Raw genomic sequence first — 15,304 nt, forward strand, 5'->3', positions numbered from 1 at the left:
TTCTCCCTCTGTTCCAAATTTCATAGGTTTGGCAAGTGTTTTTGCCAGATTGTGGATTAATACTATGCTTATTAACTAAGCATTTTTCCCCATTCTTTTGATTGATTTCCATTGGTTTTAAGGGAGGAGACTACATGCCTTATTACCATTTTCAGATAGAAATCAATAGGATGTTATTGAAGTATTCTTGCTATTGTTTGTGGATTTGCAGAGCGTTTGTCATAAAATGCTATATATTCATTCATTTGTTCATTTAAACAAACAGGCAGGTCCACCCACCTGCCAATAAACCCATATTTGAGTGTCCGCTGTAAGTTTGGATGGAGATCCAGAGAGAAATTGTTCATGGAGGGGTAAACTAGCTCTCTCTAGAAACTTCTGGAGGCCAAGGAATAGTGGGCATTCTTATGCTGCTGCTGTTGAGGATTAGGAATGTTCCTTCTCTCTCCACAGTTAAAAATTTTTTAATTTTCTTTTTGTCACAAAGGTAATACATGAATACACACACATTTCTTATAAAAACTTTTGATACCACACATAGAGCAAAAGCCCACCCTGAATCCCTGCTGTTCATATTGTGGTCCTCCTCTTCTCTCCAGAACAAGCCTCTGTGGTCAGTTTGATATGTGTGTCTTTTTTTTTTTTTTTTGCTGCAAATAATGGAATAGACAAACATAAGGCTTAAATAATAGACATTTAACACTCTCACCTAACAAAGTCAAGAGGTAGAAGATTCCAAAATTGCTTCAGCTGCCTATTGAAGGCTGGGGCCTGAGGCTCCCTTGGCGTCCTCTCCGTGCTCACCAGTGGGTGGGGCAGATCCTGGTCCCAAAGCTGAAGGAAGAAGTGGAGAAAGGTCCTTCTTATCAGGCTGCTCGGTGATCATCAGGGAGAACATTTTTTTCTGGAAAGCCTGCCAGTAGGAGGCTCATTGGTCACAGGCCCATCCTTTGACCAATTACTAAGGGGAAGAGGATCATCATGATTCATCCCCTAGAGCTGGGCCCATTTGCCCCAAACAAAATCATCCTAGCAAGGTGGAAAGGGGGGCACTGACTGCCAGCAGTGAGTGCGGCAGTGCTGCTGTGGCTTGACTCCTGCATCTCCCTCTCCACGTTTACATGTATACACCCTATACAGGGAGACATACCCACTCTCAGTTCATTTCATGTAGGTTATCACTCTGCTCTAAAGGCAAGCACCTCTGTGTGAGCTCGACCCTGGTTGGTAGCAATAGAAGGCCAGGATAGCAAGTCAGTGGCCAAGCAGCCACTCCAGGCAATTTGCAGGAGCCACCAAGAGAGTGAGCTCTGTTATCTTTCAGTGTTGGAGTGTCCTCCATGTAACAGGTGAGGAAGCACAGATTCACCAACCCTCAGTTTATTTATACTAATGTACCACATCAGGGGAGGTCCACCATGTGTTGGGGCCCACAAGGACCCGGTGCGGGCCTGAGCAGTCCCCTGCCGGAGTTATTCCTCGGTTTACTGCACATTTTTACCACACTCTTGCCCGGACTCAGCCCTAAGGGGGAGCTAGCTGGCACCTCCTGTTGCTCCACCTGGAAGACGGTGTAAGCACTTTGGGTGGGGTTCTTCTGTTAGCATAGTCACTACGAAGAGAGGCACCTGGGAAGGTGACCGTCCCCTTCTCGGCTGTGGCCTGTGCGTGATTAGGTTAGTCACTGCTGGATGTTAGTGTCCTGTCCCTCTCACAGTCATGAGAATCTAGACACTGCAGCTTCCTTGCTGTGCCATCAGGTTTTCCAGTATCTTTTTTCTTGAAGTGTTAGGATACTTCTGATGTCACAGACTAAACTTGCGTGTTTTGAACTTTATATGCATGAAATCGTAGAACACGTATTCTTTTGCATCTGACTACATTGGTAGGTATGCACAAACTTAAAACTATACCTTCTTGGTAAATTGAACATTAAGTCACTATAAATTGAGCCTCTTTATCTCTAAAAATGTGTTTCGCCTTTCGTCTCTTCACCTGACACCCTCTGTCTCCCTTTTGTTTGATGTTCGTGTGGTCTACTTTTTCCATTCTTTTTTTTTAGATTTTATTTATTTATTCTTTTTTAGAGATGGAAGGGAGGGAGAGAGAGACAGAGAGAGAGAGAGAGAGAGAGAGAGAGAGAGAGAGAGAGGGAGAGAGAAACATCAATGTGCAGTTGCTGGGGGTCATGGCCTGCAACCCAGGCATGTACCCTGACTGGGAACCCATTCTTTAATTTCAACTTTCTATGTCCTTATGTTTAGCTGTATCTTATAAACAGCATACTGTTTTTAAAAAACAAGTTTTAAATATATAATTCACATACCATACTATTCATCTGTTTAAAGTATGTATTCAATTTAATATAGCATTATAGTTTTGTTAACTGAGTTTGACAAACTTGTCTTTTTACTGGACCATTCAATTCTTCCATATTTAATGTATGTAAGGATCTGCCTGAATTTAAATTTGCCATCTTACTTTACCTTTTCTGTTTGTCCTGATGTTCTGTATCTCATTTCTTCTTGACTTCTTATGGGTTGATGATTTTTCTTTCTCTCCACTAATTCGCAAATTATATCTTTTTCTCTAATAATTACCATAGATATTATAGCATGCACATTTTACTCTTTAAAATCTCAGTAAGTGCACTACCCCAGCAGGAGCATGAAGGGACCTTGAACAAGCGCTGTGGACAAACAAGGGACAGGCCCTTCCGTCACCACTGGCGCCTGGGCTGGGGCCAGGCTGGCCTGTCTTGCTTCTTCCTGTCCTTCAAGGCCCAAACAAATGTTGTTTTAGTTGCCAAGGTTATTTTTACAGTTAGAAGTATTTGGTAGTTTAAAAAATATAAATTAAAACATTTAAATTATTGTTTTGAATAATGTCATAATTCTTTGGTTTATTTATCAATGTAGTAAATATACATGAAAGGTATATAAACTGTAAGTGTAAGGCTCAGTGAGTTTTTACAAAATAGTCCCCATCTATATTTTTTTGTTTTAAAGGGACATTATTAGTACCCTAGGAGTTCTTCTGTGTGGCCAAGAAGAGGTCACTACTTCCCCAGAATTAACCACTGCCCTAACTCCAAGAGTAGATTAGATCGTAGAAAATAACCATGGATTAGTTTTGCCTATTCTGAAAATTCTGTGAATTTAATCCCACAGTATGTATTCTTTGGGGTTTTTGAAAAGTCTTCAGTTATTATGCATGCATAGTTGGTTCATTCCTATTGCTGCATAATATCCCATTATACAACTGTGCCATCTAATTACTTATGCGTTCTACTGATGATGGATATTTGGTTATTTCCGGTTTGGGGCTCTCAGGAATAGTGCTGCTATGAACACTCGTAGATGCGTGTATATCTTCCCAGAAGGGTGTATAGGAAGGAGTGAGGTTTACATTCTCAGCCTTAGTACTAGTAGGTACCGCCCAACAGTTTTCCACTGTGGGGGATCTTTATGATGACATTGGAGACCCTTAGCACTTTTTACACTTCTTTGATAGGAATGAGTAGGTTAATATATCTCTGACAGGGTCAGCGAAGCATCTGGTTCCTAGGGATGAAAACTGAGCAGTCATTTCTTTCCTCACCTTTCAAATGGTGAGTGGGAGACCTATCTGCCGCTCCCAAGCTGGGTTACCTTGGAGCCACTCGAAGGGTGAGTGAGCCCCCATCGGCCTTAGCTCTTGACTCTGCAGTACTCCAGTGCATCTTGCAGGTCAGTGCCAACACCTCCCTGCTAGCCTTGGAAGGGCCCTTCTCTGCCTACAGCATAGCACAGCTAAGACAAGATGATCACATAAGTAAGATTTCAGTGAAGAGCCAGGGTAACAGAAGAGACACCAACCAGAGAACACCACAGTTAGCTTGTTGGACGCTTGGGTTGCTTCTGTCCCCACTTCCCAGAGCCCTATCAGTAAAACTGTCTCTGGCTCATCAGGATGGTCCCATTCCTGGCCCACAGGTATATAACAGACAGCTCAGCAGCCTGCCACCATTCATGATATCTGTATGGGAGATGTTCACAGGCAGACGAGGGGAGGGTTCCACTCCACAAGGAAACATTTCTAGTGGACACACATAGCCAGTGAACATAATGGACCTCGACCCCACACAGTTGCCCCACTGCGGGTTCTCACAGTCGACAGCCCTTGTCCCACGTAGAGATGATAACATAGCATCAGTACCAAGGTGTACTGGCATTGAGTGCTATGCACAGCAGGCCAGGTGCAGCCCCCTTTTCTGGGTTGGTCCCTGGGAGGACGGAGACAGAGAGGCTGCCACAGCAGCATGGGTGGGTTATGAAGGAGTCCAGAGTTTCATCCAGCCCTGCCAGGTGTGGTCCTTTCGTGTCTCAGAGAAGGAGGTGGCACTGGAGAAAGTGTGGAACTAGCCATTTGCGTTTACTGGGAGGAAATTTGCTCATTTGTTTGTCCCTTTGTCTCTTGTAACAGAAGGTTTCATTGTCACATGGGGTGGACAGTGAAGATGAGGAAAATATTTCCGAGCAAGATGGGTTTCCAGACTCACCTCTTATACCACAGTGCACAGCAGAAAAAGGTAAAAAAAAAAATTTCAAATATTAAAAACTTTTTGTGGCAATAAATATTTGTTAACTTGGGGGAAAATATAGCCATTGAACCTCCGTACTGTGACTCTGTTATTACAAGTAGGCATATTCTAAATTTTACTTTCACTGAAGATAAGTTACTCTAAAGTCAATTGCATGGATGTTAAGTCGTGCTCACTTTGGAGTCCATTTCAGCAGTTCTGTCAGCCTGAAGAGGGTTATGGCTCAGGCTCTGAGGCTCTGCACACTCTTTCCCTGCTCCCGGGTGTCTGCTGCCACAAGGGGCTGGTCGGTGCTCTGCCAGAGGTCTCCACAGAGTGCATGATTGGAACGTCATGTCTTGTCCACCATGCTCTCTCCATTATTTTGTTACCGGCCTTTTAAAATCTGATGACACACCCTGAATATCTCTGTGTTCATTCATGTCCATCCACTTTCTAATGTCTATGTTGCCTGTGGCCTAATGTGTCACCTATCAGTCAGAATTCAACCAGGAGAGAGAAGGCACATGATGATTCGAACAGGGAAAGTTTAACATAAAAAATTATTAACATAACAGAACTGCCTACTAAGGGGTAGAGAAATTTAAAGAATACAGGAACGGCAGATAGAGGGAACAGCTAGCTACTCCCTCTACAGTTTACACAGAGCACCCCAGGGAAGAACACATTTGGAGAATCACCCAAGGCCGAGATGCAGACACTACAGAGGGTGCACCTACAGGCCACTGGCTGATGGAGAAGTTATCTGAGTGCTATCAACTCTCTAGGAAGCTGTCTTCAGGGGATTGCCAGGAGAAACCACCCATGGGGAAGTGCTGTTGGCGGCCTAGGAAAGGGAAGAAAAGCAGGAAAAGAAAGAGGGAGGGAGGTAGCACACTGAAATGAAGAACCCAAGCCCCTGCTCCTCCAGGATCTTTCCAGCGCCCTCTATTAATGAAACTTATATTGCGGCACCTGGCAAGTAGAAATACTGCAGTAACGCAAGCAGTGAAGGTGGATTTGGAGCTAACGAGCAGTGGTAACTGGTACACTTGGTAACATGAACTTGGAGCACTTCTGCAGTGACTTTTGCTTTGTTATGGCATTAAAAGCCTCTGGACGCTTGTGAAAAAGGCCCCACACCCATCCCAAATTCTAATTCAGTGGCTCTAGGCTGGGGCCCAGAAGTCTAATTTTAAGAAGCATTTTGGAGAGTCTGATGGGGATGATCCTTGAACAAAACATTTGAAACCCTGGTTTCTGGTGGTTTGGTTCTTGACTCTGTCATTTGCAGGTGACAAGATGCTTGGCTTAACCCCACTTCTGCTCAGTCTGTGAGTGCCTCTCATCTGATTATTGTAAGGACTAAATTCAGTCACATATGTGAAGCACAGTGCTTTCCGTAAATACTAGCTGATAACTACTGTCTAAAGGCTAAAGCCATCAAGCTCTGTGCACCTGGTGCGCCTCTCAGTGCTCTAGTGGTACCCAGCCAGGAAGGCCAGACACTGAAGTCTTTTGGTCCAGGTACCAGTCCCTTGGCCAGAGCTGCCAAATTCTTGCTGATGGGTGGCATCCCTCTCCCTTCCTTGATCCCAATAGTGCCCTCCCACTGGTGCTTTTCTTTCTCCTCCACAGCTAAATTTGTCAAAAGACATCTCCACACACCTTTTCCCTTTCCTCATCTGATGGTGACTTTTCTACCCACTCCAATTTGGCTCTAACCCTCAGACCAGTGACCTTCATTCTGCTAAATACTGTGGATGGAGCATTCCACACAGATGAGTGCTCCTGCTGTCTTAAAATAATCTCTGGCTTCATGAGATCACACTCTCCTTGCTTCTCTCACCTCTCTGGGGACCCCTCTTCATCTTGCAGTCCCATTTTCCTCTACCTGTCCATAAACTGTTGGAGTTCTCCCCATCCTGGTCTAGGCCCTTTTCTCCATCCTTCTAAGTCAGGGGTGTCAAATTCATTTTCACTGGGGGCCACATCAGCCTCGCAGTTGCCTTCAACCAAAATAATTTTAGGACTGTATACTTGTAACTACTCCTTAACTGTTAAGGAGTTGAAATTACATTCAGCCCTTTGAAGGCAACCACGAGGCTGTGGCCCCTGGTGAAAATGAGTTTGACACCCCTGTTCTAAGTAATCACACCTGCCCCTCTGCTTCCAATACCATTTATTGAGTGAGGCTCAGGTTTCTTCTCCCAGCTCCTGACCCCACGTAACCAGCTGCCTGCTGTTCGATTCTGTTTATTCCTTCACTCAGCCAGCAGATATATGCATAGATATGGAGTGCCCACTATGTTTTGGCACCACGGTAGCAGCCAGAGCAGCCTTTTCAAACACAAATCTGGTGGTGTGCTTCCATGTACCCTCACACATTTTTACTTGGATCTGGATTCCCTTAGCAACAAGACCTGGCAGGCCTGCCCCTGCTGACCATTCTCCAGCCATTCTGGTGCTCTTTTATTTCCTCAGCTGCATGATGTTCCATCCTGCCACTAGGCCTTTATCCTTGCTTTTCTCCTTCCTCACAGTCTGCTGTTTGTTATATATACACGTGAAAGGGGATGGGATGTGGGGTTGTATGTATGTTTGACATTTTATATGTTCACATGTATCTAAAAGGAAACATATCCATGTAAGAACCTCTTGGGAGGGGAAGGGTTCAGAGGATTATGTTATAGAGGAGTTTTGATTTATCTGTATTGTTAGAATTTTTGACAGCATGAACATGTTCATGTAGCGTGAATTCTCTTTCTTTAAAGTCTGGGGCATTACCTAGCACGGCACCTTGTATGCAATAGGATGACCATTACTGGAGACCTTTGTTGTTATTTTAATAGTTTGTACCACTGCCTATACAGACTCTACATATGAGAAGGTAAAGACTCTAGAAATCTTTTTGAAAAATGATAAATGAGAAAACAGGAAATTAAAATATAAATACAAGGCCCTGCCTAGTGTGGCTCAGTGGATTGAGTGCCGGCCTGAGAACCAAAGAGTTGCTGGTTCGATTCCCAGTCAAGGCACATGCCTGGGTTGTGGGCCAGGTCCCCAGTAAGGGGCGTGTGAGAGACAACAACACATTGATGTTTCTCTCCCTCTCTTTCTCCTTCCCTTCCCCCTCTCTAAAAATAAATAAAATCTTTTAAAAATACATAAATACATATATACTTGGAACTAATAAAATAATATTTAATGTCAAATGTAATTAAAAAATAAAAGTGTACAAAGAAGAAAATATATACAAGGTGAGGCAAAAGTATGTTTACAGTTGAGTATACAAAATACGGTTTATTTTTATATTATTATTTATTAATTATTGTATTATTTCCCACAGAACAGCCATTAGCCCACTTTTGCCCCACCCTCTACATGCACAGAGCCCAGTGATCTGCATGTACATTAAGTGTTAAAGTAAACTTGGGGTGATGCAGAGTCTTAGTTTAATCTTCTTCAGGTTCTTTTTCTGAAAAGCTGATGACAAAGATAAAATGGAGATCATTGTTCTTCTTTGGCAAAATAGGCGAACTGCCCCTTAAAAACTTTTTATCATCATAATTTTCAAATATGTACAATAGTAGAGAGAACAGCAAAATGAACACCCATGCCCATCACCCACCTCCTACAACTGTCAGCATTTTGCTATTTTTCCTTCTTTAATGAATTTTTATTTGTAATTACAGTTGATAATATAGTAGTTTCAGGTTTACAACCCAGTGATTAGACATGTATATAACTTACTAAATGATCACCCTAAGTCTAATACCCATCTGGCTCCATATTTAGTTATTACAATATTATTAACTATATTTTCTATACTATACTTCCCCATGACTATTTTGCAATTACCAATTTGTACTTAATTCCTTCATCTTTTTCACTCAGCCCCTCATTTACCCTCCCTTCTGGAAGCCATCAAAATATTTTCTGTATCTATGAATCTGTTTCTTTTCTGTTTGTTTATTTACTTTGTTCTTTACAGTCCACATATAAGTGAAGTTGTATGGTATTTGTCTTCTCTGTCTGGCTGACTTTACTCAGATCAGTACCTCTAAGCCCATCCATGTTGTCACAAATGACAAGCTTTCATTTTTTTAATGGCCGAGTTATATTCCATTGTCTAAATGCACCACTTCTTTATTTATTTACCTGCTGATGGACACTTAGGTTGCTTCCATATCTTGACTATTGTAAATAATGCTGCAGTGAACATGTGGGTGTATAGGTCTTTTCTTTTCATGTATTTATTTATTTATTCATTTAAAAATATGTCTTTTCAATTTAGTGTTTTAGATATCCTTGAATAAATACCCAGAAGTGGAATTGCTGGATTCTTCTTTATCTCTTTTACAGCCTTTGTTTTAAAGTCTGTTTTGTATTTGGTATAAGTATTGGTACCACAGCTTTTTTGGTTTCCATTTTCATGAATATCTTTTTCCATCCCTTTACTTTCATTCTGTGTGTGTCTTTCTATCTGGAGTGTCTTTTCAACAGTATAGGTATAGTCTTTTTTTAAATCCATTCAGCTACCCTTTGTCTTTTGATTGGAGCATTTAGAAAAATGTTTTTAGAGATTTTATTTATTTTATTTTTAGAGAGAGGGGAAGGGAGAAAGAAAGAGAGGGAGAGAAACATCAGCATGTGGTTGCCTCTCACACAGCCCCTACTGGGTACTTGGCCTGCAACCCAGGCATGTGCGCTGACTGGGAATCAAACTGGTGACCCTTTGGTTGGCAGCCCACACTCAATCCACTGAGCCACACCAGCTGGGGCAGTGATTGGAGCATTTAATCCATTTGCATTTAAAGTAACTATTGAGCCCTGGCTGGTGTGGCTCAGTAGGTTAAGTGTCATTCTGGAAACTGAAAAGGTCACAGGTTTTATTCCCAGTTGGGGCACATTCCTGGGTTGCAGGCCAGGTCCCCAGTTAGGGTTGTGCAAGAGGCAACCAACTGATGAAAGGGAAAGTTTCTTTCCCTCTCTTTCTCCCTCCTTTCTTCTTTCTATAAAAGTAAATAAAATCTTAGAAAAATAAAGTAGATATGATAGATATGTATTTATTGCCATGAAGGTTATTGATAGATATGTATTTATTGCCATTTTATTGTTCATATTTTTGATGTGGTTTTTTTTTCCCTTCTTAAAGAAGACCCTTTAACGTTTCATGTAGTACTGATTTGGTGGTGATCAACAATAACTAACTTTTTCTTGTCTGGGAAGATGTTTCTATGCCCCTCAATTATAAATGATAGCTTTGCTGGGTAGAGTAGTCTTGGTTGTAGGTCTCTCTGTGCTTTGCATCAATTTTAATATTTTGTGCCAGTCTCTTCCTGTTTGCAAAGTTTCTGTGGAGAACTCAGCTGACAGTTTTCTGGGAACTCCATAAAGGTAACTGACTGCTTTTCTCTTGCCGCTTTTAAGATTCTGTCTTTGGCAGAAGCTGAGAGCTTCCAGAGCCAGTGGAGGAAAAAAGAGCCCTGGCTCTGTCTAACTGGGAGGCTTGGAGCCTCACTGGAACTCCCTGGCTCCTGAGGTGGGGCTGTCAGTCTCACGCTCTCAGGCTGTTCTTCCAGAAGGAGACTAGACTATTGTGCTGCTGTGCCTGCATTTCCCAAAGGACTGCATTTTCTATGGGTAGGAACTCCAGGCAAAGCCTAGGGTCAGGCTGGCCTGGCAGAGGGTGGCAGGCGTATTTTTTCGGTGTTCTCCAGGGAACAGGCTCTGAGGCAGAAGCCTGTCATTCTTCCAGAACTGTGTAGTTTTTGTATATTGTGTTGTTTTTAGTTTGTAAACTAACCATATAGAAACAAGACACTATAGAAATGAACAGGAAAAAAGACAGGACAACTCAGGTGTTAGAGTTTAGCCTTAATAGATAGGCTTAAGTGATTAAAGCTGTGACTTGATGGGCTTCAGTATATGCTTTTGAATAAAGACTCCTTTCTTTTATCATCAAACCTTTGCCTCTGAAATGTTTGCCTCTGGAGGGTGGGCAGTGGGCAGCAGAACCCAAAGTGATGTTCAGTAACATCCCTATTTATTGCAATGTAATTCACAGTAGCCAAGATTTGCAGTCAGACTTAGGACCTGTCAGTACATGAGTGGGGAAAAAAGCCTGAGGAATTCTTTTTATGTCCCTTCACTTATTTTGTGTACAATTTTGAGCTTTCCCAGAAAACAGTTTGTGGTAATAGCAATTATATTTGAATTTTCCTTTTTTATATAGCTGATTCTAGTTTCCTACAATTTTGACCATTATTATCTTAGTAATAGTTTTAAAACACAGTATTTAAAAATAAAACTATTGTTATTAACCATTTTATTCCACATTTAATTCTCAAAACAGCCCTCTGAGATAAGTGCTTTTTAAAATCCCATTATTAAAGATTCTGTCTTTGTCTTTAACCTTTGGCCTTTTAATTATGATGTGGTTTGGTGTGGGCCTGGACTCTCTGTGCTCCTGAACTTGTGTGTGTTCTTCACCACCTTAGGGAAGTTTTCCATCACTGTATTTTCAAATAGGTTTTCAGTTCCTTCTGGTACCCCCATGATGCAAATGTTGGTACACTTGATGTTGTCCCAGGGGCCCCTTAAACTGTCCTCATTTTGGCGGGACTCTTTTTCCTTTTTGTTGTTGTGATTGGGTATTTTTTGCTTCTTTCTCTTCCAAATTGCTGATTTGATCCTCTGCTTCATCTACTCTACTGCTGATTTCTTTTACTGTAGTCTTCATTTGGTTATTGTACTCTTCATCTCTGACTGGTCCTTTTTATATTTTCTACCTTCATATTTATGTTTTTATCTCTTTGTTGAGTTGACCTATTCTTTTCCTTAAGTTCACTGAGCATTCTTATAACTAGTACTTTGAACTCTGTCTGGTAGATTGCGCATCTCCATTTTGTTTCGTTCTCTTTCTGGAGTGTTGTCCTGTTTTGTCATTTGGGACATGTTTCTTTGTCTCCACATTTTGGCAGCCTCCCTGTGTTTGTTTCTGTGTATTAGATAGAGCTGCTATGCCTCCCAGGCTTTGAACAGTGGCCTTATATAGTAGGTGACCTGTAGGGCCCACTGGCACAGTCTCCCTAGCCACCCCGCAGTGTGGGCTGTGTGCACCCTCTTGCTGTAGTTGAGCCTTGATTGTGGTTGGCCCATCGGTGGGAAGGACTAACCCCCGCCCCCCCAGGCTAATTGGCTGAAAGGACTGGCCAGGACTACAACAGACTAGTTTTTGTGCAGGGGCTGACCCCATGGAGCAACACATGCTTCAGTGGGGCTCTGGTGCCGTATGAGTCTGCCCCTTGAGTGTCACTGGTGAAGTTGTTTGGGTGGTGCTCTGGTGTGGTCTGAAGTTGTCCATTGGATGGATGCACTCTGGGGCCTCCTGGGAGGTACAGACCAAGGTTGGCCACTCCTTGTGTCATGCCTGGGCCACCTAGCATGAACTACAAAGCAGTCTGAAGATGGCTGCCACTTGTGCTAGGTTTGGAGGTGCCCAGGAGAGGCCAAGCTGTGAACTGAGGCTGGCTGCCACTAGTGCCAGGCTTAGGGTTGCTTAGCAACAGGGACAGGGCATGCTGAGTCAGATGCTGCTTGTTTGGGGTTTGTGAACCTTTGAGAGATTTTCACAAAGTCCAGAGTGTGAGCCAGGATAGGCTGTTTAAATGGAAACACCACTGGAAGTAACTTGAGTGGGTCCGAAGGTTAGGTGGATGGAGTCTCAGGGAACCACCAGAGAGGAGTGAACAGTGTGAGTCAGGTGGATGGAGACTCGGCTATGGTGCCCGCCTGCTGGCTGTGTGGGGCGAGGGCTCAGCAAAGGAACAATGTGTTCTGCCAGCACTTTTCTCTGGGAGAAAGCTGCCTCTGCAGCCCTCACCCCAAAGCCAGACAGTTCCGTTCCCACCCCTATGTCTCTGACCCCTTTTGAGCTGCTGCCCCGGCACTGGAGCTCAGAGCAAGTGAGTCCATCAGGAGTAACTCCATGTGTGGGCCCTTTAAAAGGAATGCCTAGGACCCTAGAAGCCCTCTGTCTCACTCAGCCACAATCCTTACTGATTTTCGTAGCCAGAAGTTATTAGGACTTCTCTTTCTGGCACTAGAACCCTGGGCTGGGAGTCCTGGTGTAAGGCTGGGACCCCTCACTCTGTAGGGGGGACCTCAGCAGCTGAGCTATTCCTCTTGAATCTTAACTCCCTATGTGGGTGTGGGACCTGACTGTCCTGTATTTCTGTGCCTCCTACCAGTCTCCATGTGGCTTCTTCCACATCTCCTTAGTTATAGGACTTCTGTTCTGCTAGACTTCAGGTGGTTCTCAGTGATGGTTGGTCTGTAATTTAGTTGTAAGTTTGAAATGGTGACGGGAGGATGTAGGTGCTACATTTACCTACTCTGCCATTTTTACTGGAAGCCTGTTTTTCTTCATTTAATTCCCTGCCTTCCCCCAGCTTTATTTTGTGAAGAATTTAAGGGGGACGTAACAAGATTCCATTAAATATGAAAGCAGTATATCTGATGTAGCATCGTAATATACCAAATCAAGACTATTGTAAAAGAGTTATTTAAAATGTAAGTTATTTTTGTAACAGTTTAAACATTTGCTTATCAGAAATTTATTCAGCACCTACTCTGTGCCAGAAATGATGGAGCCACAGGCTTTATCCTCACATTCTGGTTGCAAGGGAGGATGTGCCAGTGGTGAGCTGCTGGGGCAGAGGTGGGCGCGGAGACCAGAGCGTGGCCAACATCGCCTGACAGCTATGGAAGGTGTCAGGGAGAGAGGGTGTGAGGCTGGAAGGACCAGGTAGGGTTTCACCCAGTACCTCAGTCCAGGCTGCCACAAGACATTTAGCAAAAACAGTTTTATTAATAATGAACGTCAACTTTAATTGGAAAACATTTTTAAAAATTTAAAAAGGAAAAGGAAAAAAAGCAATTTGGTCAAAAATAGTGGATTAGGTGACTTTTGGTCAAAAATAGGCTTTTCATTGGTAAGTGTCAAAGTGTTGGTAATTGTGATGAACCAAGAAGTATTTAAGCATTGTCTGTTTCTTTGAAATCTGTAAGTTTTTTCTACTTTTTTGCATGTTTGTTTCTAATTTATTTTTCAGCCAGTTACTTCTGTTCTGCAAATTAATCATGGAAAGTTAAAAGCAAACAATTTCTAAAAAGTTGAAAGTCCAACTTTTCACTGCAACAAGGGGTACTGGCAAAGTGGGTTGTAAGGTGGCCCACTTCAAGGAGGATCTTAATCATGAATGTGTATTTGTAAGGTGAAAATGAGTTACTGGGCAAGATTTGTTTTCATCTGTGTCACTGGGGCAGTTTGCTTCAAGAAACAACTACTTTTCTGACAGAGTCATTTGTCACCTTCAGGCAGTGTAAGCCCAGCCCATTTGGGGAATGGCAGATGGACCGTGTGGAGAGAGCACACGGGTGGGGGACATGTGGGAAAGTTGGAGAGGAGCCCTGCATGGAAAGGGTTCAGAGTCACTCGGAGGAATTTGGCCTTGGTGCTCCAGTCCTGTGAGCTGCTGAGGCTGCTCGGGAATGAGCAGGACAGACAAAGATGAGCAGTTCAGAGTGGGCACCCTGCTTTGTTTAGCTCATCAGTAGAAGGCGAGTTTCTGTGATTGTGCTCTTATTGTCAAATGTCTTTATCTGCTTTTAATTTTTTTCCCTTCTTCTTTAAATCAGATGGTGAACATTCTGTTCTGAATTTAAAGGTAAGATTACTTTTTTAAAAACTGGTTTTCTCAATAGATTAAATTTCCACCATAATTTTTAAACCACTTTTGTGATTTGTGGAGAAAAATCTTCCCTTAAGAGTTCTTTCTGATTGAAAGTTTCTTTTTAAATACTTAAAAAATTTGAAGAAATTCATATTTTCCACATTTTAGAAGGGAAAGTAATGCATTGAGAGTTTAGAAATCACTTATGTAACTTGTAAAATGAATAGACAATAACTAATTTGCAAATATAGAAATAGTTCTAATTTGAGTTTTGTGTGATGTCATAGGAATTTAAAAATTAAACATTTCTCAGTAGAATTAATTGATAACCCCATCTACTTTCTCAGCAGCAGTTAGAAGCTTAATATTAGACTGATGTGTAATGGAAAAATTATCAAAAGTTCAAAGGTTTCCTTTTCTTCAAAGTTTTGTGTTGAAAAACAAGATCTTATATTCTTTTCTGAGCACCCTGAAAACATGTTTCTCTGTAGTTTATGGGGTCTTCTTGCACACCCCAAGGAAAATAGGCCCAGCTGGAGTTTGTTTTGCATGTCTCTGCTCAGCACTTGCCGCCGTATCACATGGTTTAGCATGTGAACTGATGGCCTGTTACTCATGGGCCCTACATATAAGGACACAGCGCCTGTCTGAACTCACAGGCAAAAAGGCAGAAAGTTTGAACAGAAGATGCTAAGACTCTCAATTTATTAGGCTCATGTTTTTTCTCCCCACCCAGGATGAAAAACCACCATTATGTGGAAAACCTCCACCCTCCCCAGGTATTCACCTTTTGATTTTCATTATGATTGAAAAGCTTATAATTTTATAGAATACCCAGAGTAATCTCATCTAAAATAAAGGTCTCTCTCTGGCTGGCGTGGCTCAGTGGGTTGAGTGCTGGCCTGTGAACCAAAGGGTCACCAGTTCAGTTCCCAGTCGGCACATGCCTGGGTTTCAGGCCAGGTCCCCAGTAGGGGTGTGCAAGAGGCAACCATGCGTTGAT

General features: G+C 42.5%; 1 protein-coding gene across 4 annotated transcripts in view; it reads left to right on the forward strand.

Moving 5' to 3' along the window:
- CEP89 (centrosomal protein 89) overlaps nucleotides 1-15,304 on the forward strand; it is an 88,114-nt gene that overhangs the window by 18,273 nt on the left and 54,537 nt on the right. For 2 of the 4 annotated variants that reach the window (XM_028529438.2, XM_036012906.1), the window contains exons 5-7: nucleotides 4,465-4,570; nucleotides 14,267-14,295; nucleotides 15,038-15,080. In XM_028529438.2, coding sequence (XP_028385239.1) covers nucleotides 4,465-4,570; nucleotides 14,267-14,295; nucleotides 15,038-15,080 — 178 coding nt within the window. The remainder of the gene's footprint in view (nucleotides 1-4,464; nucleotides 4,571-14,266; nucleotides 14,296-15,037; nucleotides 15,081-15,304) is intronic. The other 2 variants (XM_036012907.1, XM_036012908.1) reach the window with 1 other exon arrangement.

The sequence above is a fragment of the Phyllostomus discolor genome, chromosome 12 (assembly GCF_004126475.2).
Source record: "Phyllostomus discolor isolate MPI-MPIP mPhyDis1 chromosome 12, mPhyDis1.pri.v3, whole genome shotgun sequence".
Taxonomy (NCBI): Eukaryota; Metazoa; Chordata; class Mammalia; order Chiroptera; family Phyllostomidae; genus Phyllostomus; species Phyllostomus discolor.